Source organism: Odontesthes bonariensis, chromosome 5 (assembly GCF_027942865.1).
Source record: "Odontesthes bonariensis isolate fOdoBon6 chromosome 5, fOdoBon6.hap1, whole genome shotgun sequence".
Taxonomy (NCBI): domain Eukaryota; kingdom Metazoa; phylum Chordata; class Actinopteri; order Atheriniformes; family Atherinopsidae; genus Odontesthes; species Odontesthes bonariensis.
In genome coordinates, this window is record NC_134510.1 from 1,332,938 (window position 1) to 1,357,565 (window position 24,628).

The window sequence follows — 24,628 nt, forward strand, 5'->3', positions numbered from 1 at the left end:
TAGGTAGCTTTTCTCCTCTGTGTCCTGCAGGCAGGGCAGCGAAGCCGGCGACCCGATGCCACTCTAATGATGAGAAGAGGGTGTGTGAAGGGTCCTGTATGATCCGGTTGGCTAACCTGCATGTTAAGTGTTCATAGACAGCAGGCAGAGTCCTGAGGGGTAATCCAATAATTTTGAAACAGATGGTGGCAGTCCTCTGCAGGCGGTTCCTGTTCTGGAGGCTGGTAGAGTGGAAGCAGGAGGTTATGGAGAAGGTGATGATGCTCTCAATGAAGGAGTAGTAAAATGTCCGGATAATGGTCTTACGTACTTCAAAGGAATTGAGCTTCCTGAGGAGATACTGCCTCTGCTCACATTTTCTGAGGATCTCCTTCGTGTTGGTGGAGAATTTCAACTGACTGTCAAAGATGGTACCCAGGTATTTGTACCCCTCCACAACCTCAACGGGCTCTCCACAGATAATGGTGGTGACTGCTGTGGCCAATGCTGGTAGGAAAATGTCACCACCATGTCTTTGGTCTTCTTGATGTTCAGCTCCAGACAAGAGCTGTCACACCAATCCACAAACTCCTGAGAGCCGGTCCATGTTGCTGTGAATGGACAGCAGAGACAGGAGGACTGCGTCGTCAGCGTATTTCACCAGGTAGGAGTTGGGCTGTGTAGATCTGCAGTCATTGGTGTAGAGGATGAAGAGCAGCGGGGAGAGGACACAGCCTTGTGGAGAGCCAGTGGAGGTGTTGCGTAGGTCAGAGAAAGTGGAGTTGACCAGCACTCTCTGTGATCTGAAGGTGAGAAAGTCCAGTGACCACAGGATGAGCTGGCCTTCCAGGTGAAAGCGGGAGGAGAGTTTGTTGGCCAGGATGTGAGGCTGAAGGGTGTTGAATGCGAAGGAGAAATCTGGCTGCGGAGTTAGGTAGTTCCAGGTGTCTGCGTACAGTGTCCAGGATGAATATTTTGGCCTTATCAACGCCTCTGCTCGTGAGATATATGAATTGGAGGGGTATCGATCAGAGAGTTTGTTTCTTGGATGACATGCTATTTAACAATTCTCTCCATAACTTTCATCACAAGAGAGGTGAGGGCCACGGCTCTAAAATCGTTGAGTACTTTGGTGGTACCCTTCTTAGGGATGGGGATGACTGTGGAATATTTCCACATCTGGGGAACTCTACAGATGTCGACGGATTTTTGGAAGAGGATCTGGAACACTTCTTCTAACTGTTCAGCACAGCACCTTAAAATACGGCCGCTGATGTTGACCGGGCCAGGTGGACAGGTTTCGTTTGTCCTCCTCAGAGCTCTCACCACATCCTCTGTGCTGAAGGTGAGTGTGCAGCTGCTGGGTTGAAGTGTTGTCCTAATCTCTTCCAGCTCGGTGGCAGTTTCTTTCTCAAATCTGATGTAGGAGTTGAGATCGTTGGGAAGGAATGCATGGCTGCTACTGTCCAACTGTTCACAGAATCTCCCTCACCACGACTGTCGTACACCAGCGCGAGCGCGACTAGAGACAAACGCCGCCACCATGTTGTTTGCCAGTGAGCTTAATGTCACTGTCCAGTCTTATTGGGGGAGCGAAGCCATTAACGTGTAGTTTGTTGTTACTGTCATTGTTGTTCAGCCAAGTTTCCGTAAAAGCCAGAATGGATGCAGTCCTGTATTCATGCAGATAGCTAAAGGGGAACTGCGGTATTTTCAACATCATCTGCCATGTTTTAGAACCCCCCTCACCGCTTTTTTGATGTTTACTGCTGTCTCTGGTATTTGCCTAATTTTGATTCTTCTCAACCTGCTTCAGAACGGCAAGTCATGCGCATGTCCTAAAAGGTCCGTAAAAGCACCATAAACGTCCGTTTTCAAAATCATCAACTCACTGGAGTGGTTACTGGTGTGCACTGGTAATCCATATCAAATTTCGTTGCGAAAAGTTGCTTCTGTCGTGTTTTATTTGACATTTTGTAAATCCCATTGAGTTCTATTGAAGACTGAATGTTCGTTGATATTACTCCGCCATCAAGTGGTGTGGAGTATAGCAAGTCAGATTCAACTGCTGAGTGGAAGTTTATCCACGGCTGTGAGGTGGCTAAGAAAATAGTTTGAGCATGAACGAGCTGCCAAATAAAACACTACAGAAGCAACTTTTCGGATAAAGTTGCTTCTACAAATACCGGAGACAGCAGTAAACATCAAAAAAGCGGTGAGGGGGGTTCTAAAACATTGCAGACGACTCATAAAAGAGGCTTAACGTTGAAAATACCGCAGTTCCCCTTTAATGTTAGCTTAACCATCTGCTCCTCCACTTGGGGCAGAAACTCATTCCTGACCTGGAGGGCATTTTCTGTTTGAGGACCATGGCCTTGGATGTGGAAAGAGGCTGAAGTCATGGTTTGAAGAAGCCAAAAGAAACACAAAATCTAAAAAGAGCACATCCTCTCTGACGACACCTTGAGATCCTGTCCATGAAATCGCAAACATGATCATGACAGAAGCTTTCCTGGCGAAGTCCATCATGTACTGTAAACAAGCTTGATTTTGTGCCAAGGGTGCGGACACAGCTGTTGCTTTGGTTATACTATTGGGACAGAATAGCATGTAAAAGCAATTCTGGTATCCCATACTCCTGCAACATGACCCCTTCAGCAACTCTGCAAAGATAAAGATCTGTCCCACTGTTCCACAACCTGGATGAAAACCACACTGCTCCTCCTGAATATCAGGTTCGATAGTGGATGGAAGCCTCCTGTCAGACACCCTGGAGTAAACTTTCCTGTGTAAGCTGAGTAGTTTGATTATCTGATAGTTGGAACACACTCTCTGATTCCCCTTTCTAAAAATAGGAACCATGCCCCCACTAGGCCACCTCCATGTGACATTGAAGATGCGTGTCAGAAAAACAAACCCACAATGTCCATTGCCTTCACTGAGAAGCTTTTTTTCTCCTTTAACTACATCTGTATATTACTGGTTAATTGCTGGATAATTTTTGTTTAGTAAATGATTATGCCATTTTTGTGTTGAAACTGACACACACTATATTGCCAAAAGTATTCAGCCATCTGCCTTTAAACGCACATGAACTTAAGTTCCTTTGCAGCTATAACAGCTTCAACTCTTCTGGGCAAGCTTTCCACAAGGTTTAGGAGTGTTTATGGGAGTTTTTGACCATTCTTCCAGAAGCACATCTGTGAGGTCAGACACTGATGTTGGACAGAAGGCCTGGCTCACAGTATCCACTCTAATTCATCTCAAAGGTGTTCTATAGGGTTGAGGTCAGGACTCTGTGCAGGCCAGTCAGGTTCTTCCACACCAAACTGGCTCCTCCATGTCTTTATGGAGCTTGCTTTGTGCACTGGTGTGCAGTCATGTTGGAACAGGAAGGGGCCATCCCCAAACTGTTTCCACAGAGCTGGGAGCATCCAATGGTCCAAAATCTCTTGGTATGCTGAAGCATTCAGAGTTCCTTTTACTGGAACTAAGGGGCCAAGCCCAGCTCCTGAACAACAACCCCACACCATGATCAATTCAATTCAATTCAAAAATGCTTTGTTTATCCCACAGGGAAATTAAATGTTTATGTAACTCAATTAAATCAAGGAGTTATTATAGTTGCTGATGGCTGTGGGCAGGAAAGATTTCCTGTAGCGGTCCGTTTTGCATCCAAACTGAAGAAGCCTTTGACTGAAGAGACTCTGTTTTCCGATAACAGTCTCATGGAGAGGATGTTCAGGGTTGTCCATAATTCTCTTGATTTTATGCAAAATCCTTCTTTGCATTATTGTCTCCAGAGGTTCCACAGTCGTCCCCAGAACAGAACCAGCCTTCCTTATCAGGTTGTTGAGTCTTTTTAGGTCCCTGGTTCTGATGCTGCTGCCCCAACAGATGACGCAAGAAGAAATGACGCTCTCAACAACAGACTTGTAGAAGATCTGCAACATCTTGTTGCAAACCTTGAAGGACCTTAGCTTCCTCAAGAAGTACAGTCTGCTCTGTCCTTTCTTGTAGATGGCTTCACTGTTGTGTCTCCAGTCCAGTCTGTTGTCCACATGAACACCAAGGTATTTATATTCCTCAACCACCTCCACTTCTTCTCCCATGATGGAAACAGGGTTTGATCTGACCCTGTTTCTCCTGAAATCTACAATCATCTCCTTTGTTTTGTTAACATTCAAGATGAGATGATTGTTCCCACACCATGCCACAAAGCGGTCCACCAGCTCTCTGTACTCAGCTTCTTGTCCATCACTGATACACCCGACAACTGCAGAGTCATCTGAATATTTCTGTAGATGACAGGAGTCTGACTTGTACTGGAAGTCTGAAGTGTACAGAGTGAAAAGGAATGGTGAGAGTACAGTCCCCTGTGGTGCTCCTGTGCTGCTGATCACCTGGTTAGACACACAATTCTTCAGTCTGACAAACTGTGGTCTCTTTGTCAGGTAGTCATTAATCCAGGTGATTGTTGAGGCCTCCACCTGAGTCTTCTGGAGTTTCAGACGAAGTAGATCAGGCTGGATTGTGTTAAATGCACTGGAGAAATCAAAGAACATGATCCTCACAGTGCTGCCTGCTTTGTCCAGATGACAGTGGGTTTGTTGAAGCAGGTGTATGATAGCGTCTTCAACTCCAACTCCATGGCGATAAGCAAACTGCAGGGGGTCCTGATATGTGCTGGTTTGCTTACACAGGTGGGTCAACAGGAGTCTCTCCAGGACCTTCATGATGTGGGATGTCAGTGCAACAGGTCTGTAGTCATTGATGACTGAAGGATGAGCTTTCTTTGGTACCAGAACCAGACAGGATGTCTTCCACAACAGTGGTACCTTCTCTTGGGTCAAGCTAAGGTTGAAAAGGTGTTGCAGAATCCCACAGAGCTGCTCTGCACAGGCCTTCAGGACTCAGGGGCTGACACCATCTGGACCTGCAGCCTTGTTCCGGTTCAGTCTCTCCAACTGCCTCTTCACCTGACTTCTAGAAACAGAAAAGTGGGAGGGGGAGGCAAAGGGGACAGCAGCATCTCCTGATTGGGTTGAAGACAAACTAGTGGAAGCAGAAGAATCCATGACTGAGGTGGAGGTGGAGATGTTACAGGAAAGCTGTGGGTCAGAGGAGGGTGGGATGTCTCTTTGGCTGGGAACAGGAGGGGAGGATGGTGAGCTTGTTCCTGAACTGAACCTGTTGAAGAATGTGTTCAGCTCATTTGCTCTGTCCAGACTTCCATCCATCCGATCCTCCCTCTGCTTGAGGCCTGTGATCTTCTTCATTCCTGACCACACATCTCTGATATTGTTCCTCTGCAGTTTACTCTCAAGCTTCTTTCTATACACCTCCTTGCTCTCTCTGATCTTGACTTTGAGCTGCTTCTGTATACTCCTCAGTAACTCCCTGTCTCGCTCCCTAAAGGCTCTTTTTTTCTTGTTCAATAGTTCCTTTAGCTCACTGGTGATCCAGGGTTTGTTATTAGGGAAGCATCTCACTGTTCTGGTGGGGATGGTGTTGTCCACACAGAAGTTTATATAGTCAGTCACACACTCAGTCATGGCATTAATGTCCTCTCCATGTGGCTTACAAAGAGAAATCCAATCGGTTGCATCAAAACAACCCTGTAAGGCTTCTTCAGCTTCCTGTGACCACTTTCTAACAGTCCTTTTTGTGACAGGTAGTCTCTGGAAAAGGGGTTTATATGCTGAACAGAGAAAAACAAGGTTGTGATCTGATTTACCCAGAGGAGGTCTTGATTTGGAAATGTATGAATCCATACATCCCCCCTGTATGATCCCCCCTCCACCAAAATTTACACTTGGCACAATGCAGTCAGACAAGTACCGTTCCCCTGGCAACCGCCAAACCCAGACTCCTCCATCAGATGCCAGATGGAGAAGAGTGATTGGTCCCTCCAGAGAAGGCGTCTCCACTGCTCCAGAGTCCAGTGGCGGCGTGCTTTACACCGCTGCATCCAACGCTTTGCATTGCACTTGGTGATGTATGGCTTGGATGCAGTTGCCATGGAAACCCTTTCCATGAAGCTCTATGCGCACTGTTGAGCTAATCTGAAGGCCAAATGAAGGTTGGAGGTCTGTAGCGACTGACTGCAGAAAGTTGGTGACCTCTGAGCACTATGCTCCTCAGCATCCTCTGACCCCGCTCTGTCATTTTACGTGGCCGACCACTTCCTATGACATGTGGAGTTCCTCAGGGGTCAGTTCTTGGACCCCTTCTGTTCACTCTATACATGCTGCCTCTGGGTCAAATTCTGAAGAACTCTAAAGTCAACTACCACAGCTATGCAGATGACACACAGATATATCTTGCACTGTCTCCAGATGACTGCAGTCCTATAGAGTCATTGTGCGACTGCTTAGAGCAAGTCAAAGAGTGGATGAACCAAAATTTCCTTCAGTTAAATCAAGAAAAAGCTGAGGTCATTGTGTTTGGCAACAAAGAGAAGAGGTTTGCTGTCAGTAAACATCTTGAGTCACTGTCTCTAGAAACTAAAGACCAAGTCCGGAACCTCGGCGTGCTGATAGACTCAGACCTGACCTTCAACAATCATATCAAATCAGTCACCAAATCAGCCTTTTATCAACTTAAGAACATATCCAGAATGAAGGGTTTCATGTCCCAAACAGATCAGGAGAAGCTGATTCATGCTTTCATCTCCAACAGACTTGACTACTGTACCGGTCTTCTGACTGGACTCCCCCAAAAGAGTCTCAAACAGCTGCAGCTCATTCAGAACGCTGCAGCCCGAGTTTTAACCAGAACAAAGAGATCACATCACATCACCCCAGTTCTCAGGTCTTTACATTGGCTCCCGGTCAGATACAGAATAGATTTTAAAGTTCTTCTACTCGTCTACAAATCACAGAATGGTTTAGGTCCAGAATACATGACTGACATGCTGGTAGAGTATAAACCCAGCAGAGCTCTGAGATCTGCTAACTCAGGTCAGATAGTGGAGCCCAGAGTTCAAACTGGACCCGGTGAAGCAGCTTTTAGCTGTTATGCTGCACACAGCTGGAACAAACTACCAGCAGCTTTTAGCTGTTATGCTGCACACAACTGGAACAAACTACCAGCAGCTTTTAGCCGTTATGCTGCACACAACTGGAACAAACTACCAGCAGCTTTTAGCTGTTATGCTGCATACAACTGGAACAAACTACAAGCAGCTTTTAGCCGTTATGCTGCACACAACTGGAACAAACTACCAGCAGCTTTTAGCCGTTATGCTGCACACAACTGGAACAAACTACCAGCAGCTTTTAGCCGTTATGCTGCTCACAACTGGAACAAACTACCAGCAGCTTTTAGCCGTTATGCTGCACACAACTGGAACAAACTACCAGCAGCTTTTAGCCGTTATGCTGCTCACAACTGGAACAAACTACCAGCAGAACTGAAATCAGCCCCAACTGTAAGCACTTTTAAATCCAGGTTAAAAACATTTCTCTTTCGGTGTGCTTATGGTTGAGTTTATATCTTTCTTTTTCCCCTCTTCTTTGATTGCTTTTAACCGTGTTTTTAATTTTTATTCTATTTTTTTTCTCTTTAAATTGTTGCTTTATGCTGTTCTTTTAAATGCCTTGTCTTTATGTAAAGCACATTGAGTTGCTTGTGGTATGAAATGCGCTGTATAAATAAAGATGCCTTGCCTTGCCTTGCCTTCCTGGCTGAGCTGCTGTCATTCCCAATGGCTTCCACTGTGTTATAACACCACTGACAGCTGACTGTGGGATATTTAGCAGAGAGGAAGTTTCACCACTGGACTTGTTGCACAGGTGGCATCCTATCATGGTACCATGCTGGAGTTCACTGAGCTGCTGAGAGCGAAACATTCTTTCACAGATGTTTGTAGAAGCAGTCTGCATGCCACACCTGTGGCCATGGAAGTGACTGGAACACCTGAATTTAATTATTTGGAAGAGTGAGTGAATACTTTTGGCAATATAGTGTAGGTAGGGCACATTTTAATTGGATCATATATTGACAGAATTATTTAGCAAATTTGCTCCTCCACAAATCCAGAGTCCTACATAAAAAAAGAAAACTGTAAGCGCCTGGACAAACTGGTGAAAAAGGCTGGTTCTGTTGTAGGCAGAAGGCTGGACCCTCTCAGTGCTGTGGTGGAGCAACAGATGAGGAGGAAATTGTATTCTGTTTTGAAGAATAATAAACATCCTCTCCACAGCATCCTGCAGGACAGAGGAGCAGTTGCAGTGAGAGGCTGCAGGACTGAGAGCTTCAGGAGGTCCTTTGTCCCCACAGCCAGAAGGCTTTTTAACAGGGACTGCTGAGTTCTTCTCACATTTATTTATTTAGTCATTTATTATTGTTGTTATTGTTCTAATATACAATCGTTGTAAATAATTTTTTTAAAATTTGGAGCTACTTGACTAATTTTGAATTAACCCCACTGGGAGATGAGTAAAGTGTTTTTCTATTCTATTCTATAAAACTACAAGACATTCTAACTTGCTAATTATATTTTCTATTGATATTTTGAGTCATTACGTTCACTTTGTATAATATATAGAGTAGAGCTGTCATGTCACAGATTTTGGAAATGTAAGCAGGTTATCTCATAGTACTCACTGCATAGTACTTTACATATTTAATATATATATATCTATATATTATAGAGTTAACGGTTAATTTCCGCAGCTTCTAAATCACAAGCGCTCCTTATGTTGATGAAAACAAAATTTTCAGATTTGTTGTTTAGCATAGAAAACTTGAGGTTAGTTTGACATTGTTATCCAATTTTGATATCTGATATGAAGTCATTTTGTGTATAGATTAAGTATAATATTTCACAGATTGTATTTGAAAAAAAGAGTGTGCACAACTTTTAAGGAAAAACAAATAATAAATATTATGCAGCTCTTACATATTCATTATCACCGTAAAATAAAAACCTTTTACAAAACCATATTGCAAGCCTGCACATCTCAGGTGATACAGAACAGCACATCAATTCATCCTCTAATTGAGAAAAGATTGCACTTTATAATATCCAGCCATAACTTACCTTGAAAAAGGTCATGGTGGAGCCGTCTTCTACCACTCCATACTCAATCTTTGTCTGCTTGGCCAGATCATCTGCAGAGTCAATGGGTGATTCCATCCTCTCCACAGTTAGGAAGGCCGCCAGGTTTGCCGTGTAGGAGGAGATGATGATGAGTGTGAAAAACCACCAGATTCCTCCTACAATTCTGGTGGAGAGGGCTTTCGGCATAAGCTCAGATCCTGAACGAGGGGAACAAAGATGTGGGTAAGACCGGGTACAGCATTAGGCTGGGGAGGGGGCAGCACTCAGGCTAGGCCAGAAGAGTCTACTGCCTGGATTACATAAGTAGGCAAAGGCACAGTGGACAGAGTGGGCATTCATGGTGACTGATGATTAGTTCTTTACTGATGGCTCAATAGTTTGTTCATTGGAAAAAAAAAAGTGTGATTACAGTACCGCCCCTCCTAACCAAAATATTCCCCCTACCCGTTCCGCTCATAACACCAAGTGATCAGCTTAGGAAAACCAGTTTAGTTGAGTTGCTAGTATATAGATGGCCTGTTAATGACTTGTACAGCCATTGGGATCATCAGGTTCTTATAAAATTGGATTGGACACTTCTCTTGTCTTGGTCCTTCAAAGATTATCCCTTTCATGTTGGTTCGCAATAATTCCCCATTGGGATATTTAATATTTAACATTTAATATTTACTTTATTATGCAAGTGCTTAAATAATTACTTTTTAAATTTCCCTGTCTTAGATTGTGAGAGTGACTGTTTAAGTTTCATACATAATGTAGATCATGAAGTAGCATTTGTGTGAGGGCAGAATGAGATTGAGTGAGGGAGGGAGATATGTTGTTTTGGTGAAAGAGATGGACTTGGAAAATATCAGTAGGATTCTACTCAAACACCTGAAGCAGTTGAACAGGGATTGTGTGCATTCACAAAAAAAGGAAAGCCATTCAAGTGGGAGATAGATGAGAGGTTAGGAACCGGTGCTCTGTTAGCTTTGTTATAGCCTCATTCTGCTCTTTCACTTCAAACCTTCTCTTCGCTGTCTTGTAGGTGAGGGGGTATGCTGTAAGAAAAAGATGACAAACTAACCGCAGCTGCGATATATACTCCAATAGATAAGGAGCAGGATGCTTGAGGGGCACACTCCTATGAAATGAAATGAGTGCCACAAAAACACCAAAAAATTGTTAAAGAATAAGAAAATGAATGAAACCACATAAAGAATGGATGAGAATCCATGTGCAAATATGTTTTATTTATTTACTTTTTAAGTAAATTAAATGATTCCTTATTGTATTTCTTTTTCTATTGCTTTGTTGCCTAATTGTTATTTCTGAGTCACTTTTGTCATGCCGTTCTAATTTTGCTCTTGTTAGTTATCGATTGACGTTGCTATTAGTATTGTTTTATGCCTTTATTATCATTCAATCGATTTTGCTTTTTATATACTCCAAATAGCTTTTGGTACTTTCCTTCTGCATGGACAAATCCAACTCCAACTCTAACAACATTTGAAAAGTTCTTCCTCACAAAAATATCCACGTGTATAAATCTGTGCACAGACTCGATCCTGCACACTTTTCTTTAATAAATGTCAATGCATGTGAAATTGAACATATATGCTTGAGCCAGTAACCCCACCTTGGTTCCTCTACTACCCATGCGAAAGACAATAATGTGCTTTCTCCTGCTGTTCATTGTCCATTTAACAATAGAAAATCCTGTTGCAAAGAAGAGGCACTTCACAAATTGTGCGATGGAAGAACTGACTGCATACAGTAGTGCTGGAACAAATGGAAGTGGCAGAGTGTCATCCTTGGCAGTTAAAAGGTAAATTTACACTCTGATATAGTACCCTTTTAAATGAGTCAAGGTCTACAAAGAGCTGTAAATGTCTTTCTCAAGCACCCATTCACATAAAACACTCATACATTACACAAAAGCATTCTACACTTATAAGCCATGACATAACCACAAGCTTAAAATAGAGTAAATTATCGTAATGCTGCCCATGAGCTGCAGTCACGGTATAGACAGACAAAACCTGAATCCATCCTTGGGTGGCTGGTTCTGGGACCGTAGCAAGAGATCCTTAAGGTCTTAGGGGCTGTGGGCTCGGGTCTTAGTAGATGGGGCTTACTTCCCACAGATACCATCACATCCCATCAAATTAGTATCTGCAGAGTGAACACCTCAGACTCCTTGTTGTGTTCTTCCATCTGAACACAAGTATGCAGAATATTCCACCAGCACATTACTTCACCTCTCAGTGGTTTTAATGTTGTGGCTGTCTGGTGTATATAATGTCTACAATACTCTTTCTCTACAATCGCACAGTTGTGAAAATATCTTTGCCAATGTGGGGATCAGTGAATGGCCCAAGGACAACATGTGGATATGCTTTGGATCAAATAGCTGACCTTCTGGTTGGAAGATGGCCACTCTGACCACCAGCTAATGCACCGAACACAAAGAACCACACAGCCGCAGAAAAGAAATTTGTTTGGGGGTCTGAAATGAAAGTCAATGTAAGTAAGAGGGTGACTGCACTTCAGCAGAGTGTGGCTGCTATTGTGGGAGGCACTCTTTTATTTGGCATCATGCCAGCTTTTGAGGAATATTGAGACATGAGTGTGATCCCTGGCAAGTACATGACCATTGCTCAAACCTTGAGGCTAAATTTACGGACCACTTTCAAACCATAAATACAAGTCAATCAGAGTTGGATGCATTAGGGGAGTGTCCCCAGCATCTCTGAATCCCAAGCACTGACTGTCCTTATTAGGAACTGCATTAGGCTGGTTTAAGTCATATTTATCTGATAGATTTCAGTTTGTTCTTGTAAATGAAGAATCTTCCTCACACACCAGAGTAAGTCATGGAGTTCCTCAGGGTTCTGTGCTTGGACCGATTCTTTTCACTTTATACATGCTTCCATTAGGTAACATTATTAGACAGCATGGCATAAATTTCCATTGCTATGCTGATGATACTCAGCTGTACTTATCTATAAAACCAGATGAACCCAATAGGTTGGTCAGACTACAAGCATGTCTTAAAGACATAAAGACCTGGATGACTCAGAACTGTCTGCTTCTAAATTCAGACAAACTGAAGTCGTTATCTTTGGACCTGAGCGTTTCAGGGAGAGATTGTCTAGCTATATAGTTACTCTAGATGGTATTTCCTTGGCTTCTAGTTCTACAGTGAGGAACCTTGGAGTTATTTTTGACCAGAATTTATCATTTGACTCGCATATAAAACAGGTTTCTAGGACTGCCTTCTTTCACCTTCGTAATATTGTTAAAATCAGGAACATCTTGTCTCAGAGTGATGCAGAAAAACTAATTCATGCATTTGTTACTTCAGGATTGGACTGCTGTAATTCTTTATTATTGGGCTGTCCCACATATTCTCTGAAAAGCCTTCAGTTGATCCAAAATGCTGCAGCCAGAGTTCTGATGAGAACTAACAGGAGAGATCATATTTCTCCAGTTTTAGCTTCTCTTCATTGGCTCCCTGTTAAATTCAGAATAGAATTTAAGATTCTTCTCCTCACATATAAAGCTCTTAATGACCGAGCTCCATCATATCTTAAAGATCTCATTGTAAGATATTTTCCTAACAGAGCACTTCGTTCCCAAACTGCAGGTTTACTTGAGGTTCCCAGAGTTTCTAAAAGTAGAATGGGAGGCAGAGCCTTCAGTTATCAGGCCCCTCTCTGTGGAACCAGCTGCCAGTTTGGCTTCAGGAAGCAGACACCCTCTCTACTTTCAAGACCAGGCTTAAAACTTTCCTTTCTGATAAAGCTTATAGTTAGGGATGGCTCAGGTGATCCTGAAACATCCCATAGTTAAGCTGCTATAGGCCCAGACTGCTGGGGGGCCTCATCTGACACACCTTTCCTCACTTTACTCTCTTTATGTATATGTGATATTATTGTGGTCATTAACTCGTGTTTCCCTGTTCCAACAGGTATCCTTTGAATGGTGTTACAGTGTTTGTTGTCCTCTCTCTTTCTGTCTTCTCAAACCCCAGCTGGTGGAGGCGGATGGCCACCCTTCCTGAGTCTGGTTCTGCCAGAGGTTTCTTCCTGTTCAAAGGGAGTCGTTTCTCTCCACAGTCGCCTCAGGCACGCTCAAGCCGGGAGATTGGACTGAAGACAAGTTTCAGTGTAATCTGCTGGTTATTTTTAATTGGCTCTGTATGACTGAATTGGACTAATTTTGAATTTGATTAATTGGATTTGATTGGATTATGATACAATGAATTGAACTCCAAATGGCCTGAATTGGACTGTATTACTGAAGTGCCTTGAGATGACATTTGTTGTGATTGAATGGAATTGAATTGAATGAACTGTGGAGGAATGGCAATATGGTATCATGAAAGACATTACAATGAGCTAAAGAGGATGAACGATACACTGGGTGAAAAAGTTTGTTCATTTAAAAAACTGGTTAAAAATACATGTCTAAGTTTACCAGTATATTGTTTTATGTTCTGTCATTCCCATCCGAACATGACTTCATGGCATCTGCATTTGCCAGGGGGAGTTTCCTCTGGAGAAAGAGGGATCTGGGTACCTTGCCTCCTGTGTGTCATGAATACCTCTGCACTTTGGCAACTGCACTGTCCCTGACAGGCAATAATATGTCAATTTGACACGAATAGACTCAGCTTTCCAGTTTGCTGGGAATCAGTTATGTACCTTAGGATGAGTGTTAAATCAGTTTGAACAAGAATCCTTTCTTCCTCTGGTGAGCATTTAGAAACATGGGCAACAGGATGCTCAGAGTCCATAATGCCTGGAACACTGGTGCTAAAGGAAGGTTACACAGTCTGATTGGGACGGCTTCAGCAGGCTGTGTTGCACCTAAAGTGAAGAGCCCCTCATAAAGCATGGGAGCAAAGAGGAAGCCCAAAAAAGTGTAACTTTGCATGTATATATATGACTGTGTTGCATATTGTTTTCCATGCACGGGTTGTCCTTGCCAGTGGAAGAACAAATTCATATATATCCAGGAATTAACACTTATCACAGATATCCAAAATACAATGATTAGCTTTACTCACTTAGAAGACAGATTGCATTGACCCAGTGCTCTGCTACCTACACTTTGAAATTTTAGACAAGCTCAAACACTGAGAAAATAGAAACAATTGATTTGGAGGTCGGAAAAGCAAAAGCTATTGAAAAATAATTGTATGCATAAATGTGTTAAAATGGGCACATTCATATTTTCATTGGATTTTTTAAGTGTTTTTTAAGAATGTTTTTTTCATCAACAGTGAACATATCAGGCAGAATTTTGCTTGCATCCCCATGGGTGCACTCTCCAGCAGAATACACCGATTCTGCATCGATTTCTGCAACAGTCTTAGGCCAACAGACTATTGTACAACTAATGCAATGCATTAGAATAATTAGAGAGTTTAGGTGATGTTTGTAAGCGCAACACGGCAACATTCCTACAGCAGAAACCATAAAAGATACTGAAAAAAGGTGGTGGGAGGATCCAGAAAAGAAGTATTAAGAAGTGAATAAAAAGAGTGAGGCCAGCCAGCTGAATCTGAGGGACTTGATAGATGAATTTGCCCTACGGAAAGCCATAGGACAGCACTTGTATTGTAAGGGGACCTTTTGTTTTGGCCTTGGCAAAGACAGCTTTATGATCATCACTCCTGTCCTCACCTGAGTCATGTTCTGTCTTGTGCATTTAATCTGGTTCCTAACTTTAATGTGTCCATGTGTTAAACCTGCTGCTGCATGTTTCACCCACTTTATTATTCCAACATTCTGTTGGATTTATGCTGTTGTCACTGGGCCTCTGCTGGTTAATAAGCTTTCATCAGTGTGCAAAAATGGTCCAATAATGTAAGGATGTACTAAAAACATTTTAACTTTAACGCTTTGAAATTGAGTATGTTGATGGTTAGTGATGGGTGCAGAGATATGCATACATCTGCTCAAATTCCCATGGGGCTCATGTTAAAGGGCTTCATAAAATCAGTAGAGGGTAAAAATGAGATATGAATATGAACTCGTTAGTTTTGGGACTGAGAACTCTGTTCAGAATTTAAGATGGTGAACTGTGAACATGAACCTGAATACTTTTAATCTATGTAATGATGATTCAGCTGCAGCATCAAAGTCGCCTAACAAGGCCACCAGCCACCCACTGTGCCCACTCAACAAGAAGCAACCCAGAACAAGAATCAAGTTAACAAACACAGATTTAGAATGACTACTAAAACTTGATTTTGTTTGTTCTGTGTTTGACCCAGTTTAAAATGCAGGTTTAAAAGTGGAACACGTTACCATCCTCGAGCTTCTTATCCTGTTCCATCACAGAACCCTGAACAGAAAACAAGGGACGACCCACACAGGGAGGTGAGTCGAACCAAACCAGAGCCTGGTTGGGGCTGACTGTCATGTACCCAAGGTAACGTCATGACCAAATGGCACATCCCACAGTTTTCTGGGGAGCGTGGCAGGCCACCACGCAAGGGAGCCTCTCTACAGTGTAGACTAGCATTGTACCATGCAGACACTGTGTATACGCTCATCTTAGGCATTTCTGGTTCTCAGCCACATCTTCTCAACTGGTTGTCCCTCCAATTATTTAGAATTTTCTTTTCAAGGAGTACTACACTACTATGGACTGTCCAGCAGCTAAAATGTAGTACCTGTAAATAAACCTTGACTGGATCCTAACTAGTGTTCTTTATTGAGTGGTGGCTGTGAGGTGGGGCGTGATAGGCGGAGATGAGATCACAAAAACAAACAGTCACAATCTTTTATTTTCAAATAATTTCAATCAAATTTACTCTTCATTAGTCATATAAATAAAAAAAACCTCTAATCTTGGATTATTACTAAGCATGTGGTTGAAATAGTATAAGTCATAGCATGCAAACAGCCAAATGGAATGTTTTATTCTGAATCCTGGGGAAAAATGAAATGTCACTCTTAAAGGGTCCCTTCATACAAAAAAAAAAACTGCATCTACCTTTCATGAGATCTATTCAGATAGATATTCTGATATTATTTTGATAATATTATAGTGGAGCCATGATTCCTGGTTGACTTAAACATGAAGCGACCCTTTTAAGCAGCTGTGACTCGAGCAGCTCGCTCTTTATGCGCTCCATTCCACCACAGATGCAAGGCATGCTTTGCTTTGCAGACCCTACATCATTACAACGTGTTGGAAATGTGTTGCGTTGAAAGAAATGCTCATTTAAAAGATGCAAAATATTTCTCACTGACATGCATTTTTTTAGGGCAAAGTCCAATTAATTATTATTCCACTATCTCACTAACTTCTTCAGTTTGATGATGCCAACTAGTTGAGAAGATATGGCAATAGCTTGGCAGAAGGAAACAGAACCAACCAGCAGGCGAAGTTTCTGCAGTCACATTCTCATTCAATCTCACCCACTTGATCCATCTCATGTGTTGTGGATAGGCACACTTACCTGTTGAATGGAGGGACATGTAGAGTAAGACATGAAGATGGAAAGCATGCAGGACACCATACTGATTTACCAGTCTCTCAATCCATCCTTTTGGACTCTATCTGTAAAGCATCTAGCCCACATGCACAGAGGCCCCCATGCATAGTCATGGGCCTGGTCATAGAGGAAGGTTGATCCCCAGCAAAAAAGTGGGAATTGTGCTTGAAAAAAAGGGGCAGGCAAAGGCGTCTACCTTGCTGCATGAGAGCTCCAACTCCGAACCAGAAACTATTAAGCAGGGTGAAATTGTTTTCCACTACATCCGAGTCAGGGTTGCAAGGATGGGGGTTATACCACTCGTAGGGACTAAACCTGTGATGATTAACAGAAAACACACACAAACATATGTTTAGTGGAGCTGGTGAGACAGACAGTTATACACTCCACAGTAAAAAGAGACCAAACGTGGTTCTATTTCCTGGTAAGACAGTGGAAAGAAAAGACAGGTTAGTTAGTTGTGAAGAATCAATAAATAAATGCCTTCATGCACACATCTCCCCGTCCCCCCCCACCGTGATAAAAAAAAAATTGCCTGCTCATCTGAATCTCTGTTTTTCAGCTCTAATCACATGAAGTGATTTGGGAGTGGCTTTGAATTAGCACCACTCAGAATACAAAAGTAGCTCCTCTGGTAGACATGCTCATATCAAAGGCAATTCCCTTTGTAATTTAATCAGTGGGTTCTGAAAATAACTCCATAGTCAGACAAAAAAAGGACTAATAATCCTTGGAATCTGGGAGAGGCATTAATATTCAGCAGATCAAACAGTTCATTCCATCATGGCCACACTGGACCTGGTGCTCCATCTCACTCAATGCACACCTCAAACAAAGACATTTCTCATTGCTTTATGTTAAATTAAAGTGACATTACATTAGTAAAGGTTGATTGATCCACAGCTACGCATCCTGACCTGATTTGGTATGTGCTAGAGTGGAGTGGGGATCGGGTCCTTGTCTGGACCCAAGCTGGTAAACAGACACTAAAGGCTGAGTTATACTTCTTTTAACTGCCCTTGCGCTTTCTTCTTGCGCGTATGTTAATGGCTCGAGACGTTTATGCTTCATTTTGCTTTGCCGGCGCTTGCGTGTGCTCCATGGCGATTCACCGCCAGAACAGTAGGTGGAGTAGCGGGTTTTTTCAATGACAAGCCTACTATGATGAAAGGAAATTCACCGCCAGGACCTCTTCGAGTGATTCATGCTTCTTCTTCTTGTAAATAGCCGGTATTTTGTCAGATTTTCAACACCTTGGGGGTCTAAACGACTACTTTCTCGCCTGAAAATGTTTCAAATGTTGCTAAAGTTATATATTTACAGAGTTTATAGCTTAAGCGAAATCAGCTTTTCAGGCTGGCTGATTTTGGCTCGGGCAGGAGTGAAGTGCACTGTGTGTAAACGCTCTGCATGCTGTCTGATCGATGAGTATGCCGTTTTCAAGTAGTAGGCTTGCGTCTTTTCTTGCGTGAAGTTTAGAAAATTGAGGTGACACACGCAAGCTCGCAATGGGGGGCTTGCAACCGCGCAAGGGCTTGCGTTTCTTCTTGCGTCTTGCTTTGCGTCTTGCGTTACCGACTATAAACCAGGCTTAAGGCTTGATAAATCAGACTGCCATCCATTGTGGAGACTTTTCACTGCACTGGAGGTCAAAAATCCTGACTTCAAATGGAAGTAGCATCTGCGTGGAGGACAATGAAGATGAAGATAAGTTATTTAATCCTTGTCCTCCAGGCAAACTGCTGCTGTACCATCTTGAATGTTGCAATAAAAGCTTATATGAAGCTGTATGACCGTAGCCATGAAATGACAGCATCTTAGCTGTGGTTGTCTGTGACCAATGGGTTGCAGAATTATAATGAGGTTGATGCTTGTGTTCCTTTTCACCCTGACCACAACAATCAGGAGGATATGGTGTTGTGTATCTCAAGGACCTTTGAATGTCCCCCTGATTTATGCTTGAAGCGAATCCTTGGCCTTAAATCAATTTGTCCACTCACTCAATTTGGTCCAGATTTGCTTGCCTGTCAATTTCAAATGCCATATTGAGCTCAGCTGAACTGTGACCTTGCTGTGGCATATGTGACTATGTGACATAATCCTTTGCTGAGTGCATTTCATTCATTTGACATTGATGAGTGAAGTTGTAATCAGTAAATTGTTGGATTATGGGCGTGGCTGGCTGGGATTGTGTTGCTGATTAGGTCAGGAAATGCTAAACCGATGCAGTTTACAGGAGTCAATCTAGTTTAACTTGTCTCTCACAGAAACACAGCTCGGCCTGTTTGCTGTCATTTTGATCCAATTAGACTCCCCTTACATTATCTCAGGTCATCTCTGCAGGAGAGGGCGAAACTTTGAGCAAGGTCAGAGCAGAGATAAGGCGAGAGAAAAAGAGAGGAATTCACCTGCACGTCAGGCTTTTATCTTACAATGGGGCAGGGTCACTGGCACCAAATCCACTGATCGTACACATGATAACGCCAATGTCAAAAGGATGAATCAACACTCCGAATGGTTCTGCCCCGGAGTGATAGACTTTAAATGTCTGCACCTGGGCTTTTAACCAATGTAATAAATTCTGCAGTATTTATTCACTTCCAGTGTACCATCAAACAGAGTTTCAATTATTGGCAGTGGTATATCAAAATGAATGTCTGAGCGTCTTTTACCACATGACCTTCCTCTACTTCTAAAGCATGTGTGTACCAATTTACCATCAAGGTCAAAACTTTAGCAGGGAAAAGAAGGGCTGCTTTGCTTTGCCTCAGCCCTGCCGGACGTGTTGAATTCAACTGTTTCATTTGGGTTTCATGTCATTTTGTCCTTTACCTATTTCTTTAACTTTCTTGAGTGAGATGCTATCCACTAACAAAATAAATCTTACCTTCACCTTGCTTTTCACTTCAGGAAGTGCTTTCCAGTATCTACTAAGAAGGAAGCTGGCTCCACGAGAAGAAACCAAAAGCATTCAGTTTAATTTGAAACATGCACAACAGACATGATTCTTACGGGAATGTTCAAATATTAAAGGACCTGATGAAGGTCAGTCAGACTGAAACATCACCTATTGTTAAAAGAGAAATATGCAGGAATATGTGATACCAAGCAGACAAGCTGCAAACACCCTTTACCTCATCCCTCCCAATAGACAAAGTTAACAGTGTTTATAAAAGAAACTTAATTCAACAAAATGATTTTTATGTTTGCAGATGGAAATGCGTGTGGAGGTTCAGTCCTGACGTGGCAGAGCTGAACATGTTACTCACATGAACAATCAGCTGGTTCTATTTCATCCTTACTGACCGCCAGAGGCGGTGCTTCAAGCACTGAATGATACATCTCGCGCATGCGCAGGTCGAGTGTTTATACCAACAAAGTCACTCGTGACCCCTGATGACCCCGGAGAGCCTATATCTTCCGGTGACATCAGCGGATCTGTTCCTTTTCATCTTCTCGCTCGCAGGTATTACCGCGTCTACATACGAGACGAATTTCTCAAACCATACTTACTGCTTCATTGTTCGCTACTGGTGGTCTCGCGACGTTCCGTCGAAGCTGCGAGCTGCTCGCCCTTCAGAGACCGCAACGAACTCCGCCGAGAGGTCTGTAACCTTGTTTATTCCTCGGCTGATGAAGTGTACTGCCGGTTGTTACAAGCGTCGGTCTAGGCAGCGTGTTCGCTCCTTCTCCCGGTGCTGTGCAGCCGCAAGTACATAACAGCCTTTTTTTTGTGAAGTTATAGTTACGTTGTTGGTGAAGGCTATGTGTTTGCTAGCCCTCTCCCGGCATCTGTAACCTGCCTATGTTAAAGCGCGGCCAACTCGGTTGTGCCGTTTTTTTTTCTCTGTTGCAACTTCTTTTGTTTGCTGCTATTGTTCTGCCCCTCTCCTGGTGAAGGCGGCGTGTGCGTCCCCCGCTCCCAGCACAGGTGGCCTATAGTGGTTGTCGGTGAAGGCGGCGTGTGCTGCCCCCCTCTCCCAGCATCCACCTACAGATAAATAGAACATAACTAGCCCCTCTCCTGGTGAAGGCGGCGTGTGCGCACCCCGCTCCCAGCACAGGTGGCCTATAGTGGTTGTCGGTGAAGGCGGCGTGTGCTGCCCCCCTCTCCCAGCATCCATCTATAGATAAGTAAATAAATAAACAATAGCCCCTCTCCTGGTGAAGGCAGCGTGTGCGCCCCCCGCTCCCAGCACAGGTGGCCTATAGTTGGTTGTCGGTGAAGGCACCGTTTGCGGCTCCCTCTCTCAGCATTCATCTATAGATAAGTAAATAATAAAAAAACATAACTAGCCCCTCTCCTGGTGAAGGCGGCGTGTGCGCTCCCCGCTCCCAGCACAGGTGGCCTATAGTTGGTTGTCGGTGAAGGCGGCGTTTGCTGCCCCCCTCTCCCAGCATCCACCTATAGATAAATAAATAAATAAATAAATACATACATATTTAAAATATATTATATATATATAGCTGGTGGTCCCAACATAGATGACAACCACTCCTGCTCGGCCTGTATGGCTCCTCTTCAGCTTGAGGATGGCCATGATCTGTGTCCCTCGTGCCTTGGCCTCGGACATCTTAGGCAGGGTCTTTCAGACGAGTCCTGCATGAACTGTGGTATCTTGCCTCATGCTGTCAGAGTTGCTAGGCTGGCTGAGGTAGAGCGCCTGTTGGGCCCTCCCTTGTCTCCCCAGTTGACCCCTGACCAGCGGCTGGCCCCGGTTCGGTCTAGCCAACCCCGGCGTCGGCCTGCTGAGACTGCAGGCCCCACCTCCGGGAAGAGGGCTAAGGGGTCCGGGCTTACTTCCAGAGTGGATCAGCTAACAGCGGAGCTTGACAGCATGAAGTCCCTCCTCCTGGCCCTCCAACCTGGGGCTGGGGCAACCCAGCCAGGTGCTCTTGTTCCTCCGACGGCCTCCTTCGGGTCGGAGGAGGATGCGTTTTCCATAGCAGCTTCGGTTACTATGTTTCAGGACTACGCGTCGGGCGTGCTCCCGGGAGACGAAGCCTCCCGTCCCTCTGCAGCGGGCTCCCTTTCTTCGGCCCGTAGCTCTGCGGGTGGTATCGAGGACTGCTCTATGGGAGCCACCATTCGTACGGCTCTGGCCAGGCTGCAGCTGGACGTGCCGCAGGCTCAGCCAGCTTCGGCCAGTGCCTTTTTCAGACACTCCTCAACCCCCGCCGAATTAACCGTGCCTCCATCAGAGGAGTATCTGAGGGAATTGCAGACATTCTGGAGGGACCCTAGGGCCCCTGCTCGTCCAACAGCTGATGCTTGGACCCTGGCAGCCATGCAGGACGCATCCAAGTTCGGCCTGGACCGCATGCCAGCGGTTGAGCCCACTATAGCTGCCCTGATCGTCTCACCCGATGAGGCTCTGAGACAGGAGGCGAGGTGTCCTCGCCCCCAGTGCCGGGTTACGGATGATTTGCTGTCGAGGGCCTATGATGCGGTGGCACGCATGGCTCGCATAGGTAATTCCATGTCCCACCTGCTGCTCGCCCTGTCATCATCCCTGCAGGACACTTCTGTCCACAGTGTTACTGACGCCTCTCTACAGGCCTTTGCACTGATGTCTAGGGAGTTGGGGCGGGTAATGTCAACTCTTGTTCAGGCTCGCCGCCAGGTCTGGTTGGCGCAGTCCCCTCTCTCGGAGGCCTGCAGAAGAACCCTCCGCAGTGTTCCGGTGGAACCGGGGGAGCTGTTTGGTTCCGCGGCTCTGGAAGCCCTCGAGCGCACAGTCCAAGCTGGAAAGACCCGACAGCAGCTGCCTGAGCTTCACAGAAGCGCGCCGCCGCCTGGCAACCCTAGGGGCCGTCCAGCTGCCCCACAGCGCAGCACCCACTCACAGGCCAGGGGCCTCCCTAGGCCCCAGCACTCACGCCCACAGCCTGCTCAGCGGCAGGCGCAGACCTTTCGGGCACCTGAGCGACTGCCCCCTGGGCAACCTCAGGTCTCACGTACTGCCCGTCGTACCCCTGGAGCCTTTAGAGGTCGGGGGCCCGGCGCTGAGGCCACGGGGCCAACCGTCAGCTTTTTTCCCCAGCAGCAGCTCAGCTACTGGGCTGCTTCCACCAGGGACCCGTGGGTTCTTTCCACCCTGATCCACGGGTACAAACTTCAGTTCCGACGCCGAGTCAGGATGACAATCATCCGCGACCCGGCAAACGCCCGAGCCCTCACCCAGGGGCTGTTCGTCCTCCTGGACAAGGGTGCCATCGAACCGGTAGATCCCCTGTTACACCCCGGGGGGTTCTACTCGACTTACTTTCTGGTAGCAAAGAAAGATGGCGGATTCCGTCCTATCCTCAACCTCAGTAACCTCAATAGGTTCCTGAAGGTCTTGAGGTTCCATATGCTGACCACTGCAGAAGTTCTGCGTACGGTCTCCAGAGGGGAGTGGTTTACCTCAATAGACCTGGAGGATGCCTACTTTCACGTTCGTTTGTAGCGCCACACCATCGACAGTTTCTGCCATTCGCCTTTCAGGGGCGTCATTTCCAGTTCAGGTGGCTCCCGTTTGGTCTCTCCCTCTCCCCACGGGTGTTCACCAGGTGTGTGATGGCAGCCCTCTCGCACCTACAGTCGCGGGGCATGAAGATCTTGCCGTATCTGGACGACTGGCTCGTCTGTGCGCCGTCCCAGTCTCAGGTGGCCCTCGACACGACTTGTCTTCTTTCCCATGTGGCCCGTTTGGGCCACAGGGTGAATTTTACAAAGAGTGGCCTGGCCCCATCACAGTGCACGGTTTTTCTTGGGGTGATCCTCGATGCGGTCACCATGAAGGCCTGCCCGTCGCCACGGCGGGTGGACGACATCCTCCGCCGCCTCCTCCCGTTTCGGGAAGGCAGGCGGTTCCACTACGTGGAGTTCCTACGCGTCCTGGGGAAACTGACAGCTGCGGCTGCCATGGTCCCTTTAGGATTGCTGTCGCTGCGTCCCCTCCAGAGGTGGTTGCACAGCTTTCACCTGGATGCCAAGAGACACCGGCACAGGAGGCTCAGGGTGTCCCACTGTTGCCTTCTTGCCCTGGCCCCGTGGAGGAAGCGTTCGTTTCTCCTCCAGGGTATGCCCATGGGCTCCATTGCATCCCGTCGGGATACAGTCACGACGGATGCCTCCCTCTCAGGGTGGGGCGCCATGTGGCAAAACTGGACAGCTCAGGGGCTGTGGCCGGCGCGGGACCGCTCGCAGCACATCAACGCACTGGAGCTGTAGGCTGTGCACAGGGCGTTGCAGGCTTTCCTCCCTTTCTTGAGGGGCCTGCATGTACTTGTGCGGTCGGACAATGTTTCGGCCGTCTCCCACATAAACCACCAAGGTGGCACCAGGTCTGCACTGCTGCTGCAGGCATCCCAGGACCTCCTGCTGTGGGCAGCACCGCGCCTAGCCAGCCTGAGGGCAATGTATTTGCCCGGGGAACGGAACCAGACGGCAGACTTGCTCTCCCGTTGCAAGCCTCCGCCGGGGGAGAGGCAGCTTCATCCGGAGGTGGTTCTCAATATCTGGACCACCTTCGGAAGAGCAAACGTGGACCTCTTTGCCTCAGAGGAGTCGACCCATTGCCCCCTCTGGTTCTCCCGGACAGAGGAGAGCAGTCCTCTGGGCCAGGATGCTCTTGCCCACGACTGGCCAGAGGTTCTCCTCTATGCTTTCCCGCCGATCCCTCTGATTGTCCTCTATGAACAGAGGTGGCGGCTGTTCACTACATGGTGCTTGGACAGGGGTGAGGACCCTGTGCACTGTCCTGTCCCTAAGATTCTGGAGTTCCTCCAGTCACTCCTGGATGGCGGCCGGTCCCCCGCTACCCTGAGGGTGTATGTGGCAGCCATTTCCTCTCGGCATGCTCAAGTGGATAGCGGCACGGTGGGGAGCCACAGGTTGGTGTCCCTTTTCCTGAAAGGTGCGCGGCGGTTGCGCCCCCCACAAGTGCGGCGCACCCCGCCATGGGATCTGCACCTGGTGCTCAGCGCTCTGTGCTCACCTCCCTTTGAACCCCTTGCTCAGGCAGGGCTGAGGTGGGTCTCTGCTAAGACTGCCTTTCTCCTCGCCATCGCATCAGCAAAGCGTGTCAGGGAGCTGCATGCTC

General features: G+C 45.8%; 1 protein-coding gene across 5 annotated transcripts in view; it reads right to left on the reverse strand.

Moving 5' to 3' along the window:
• Nucleotides 1–24,628, reverse strand: part of LOC142379606 (glutamate receptor ionotropic, kainate 2) — a 422,159-nt gene that overhangs the window by 94,536 nt on the left and 302,995 nt on the right. For all 5 annotated transcript variants that reach the window (XM_075464651.1, XM_075464654.1, XM_075464652.1 and 2 more), the window contains 2 exons: nt 16,738–16,856; nt 9,026–9,243 (listed from right to left, as the gene is read on the reverse strand). In XM_075464651.1, the coding sequence (XP_075320766.1) occupies nt 9,026–9,243; nt 16,738–16,856 (337 nt within the window). The remainder of the gene's footprint in view (nt 1–9,025; nt 9,244–16,737; nt 16,857–24,628) is intronic.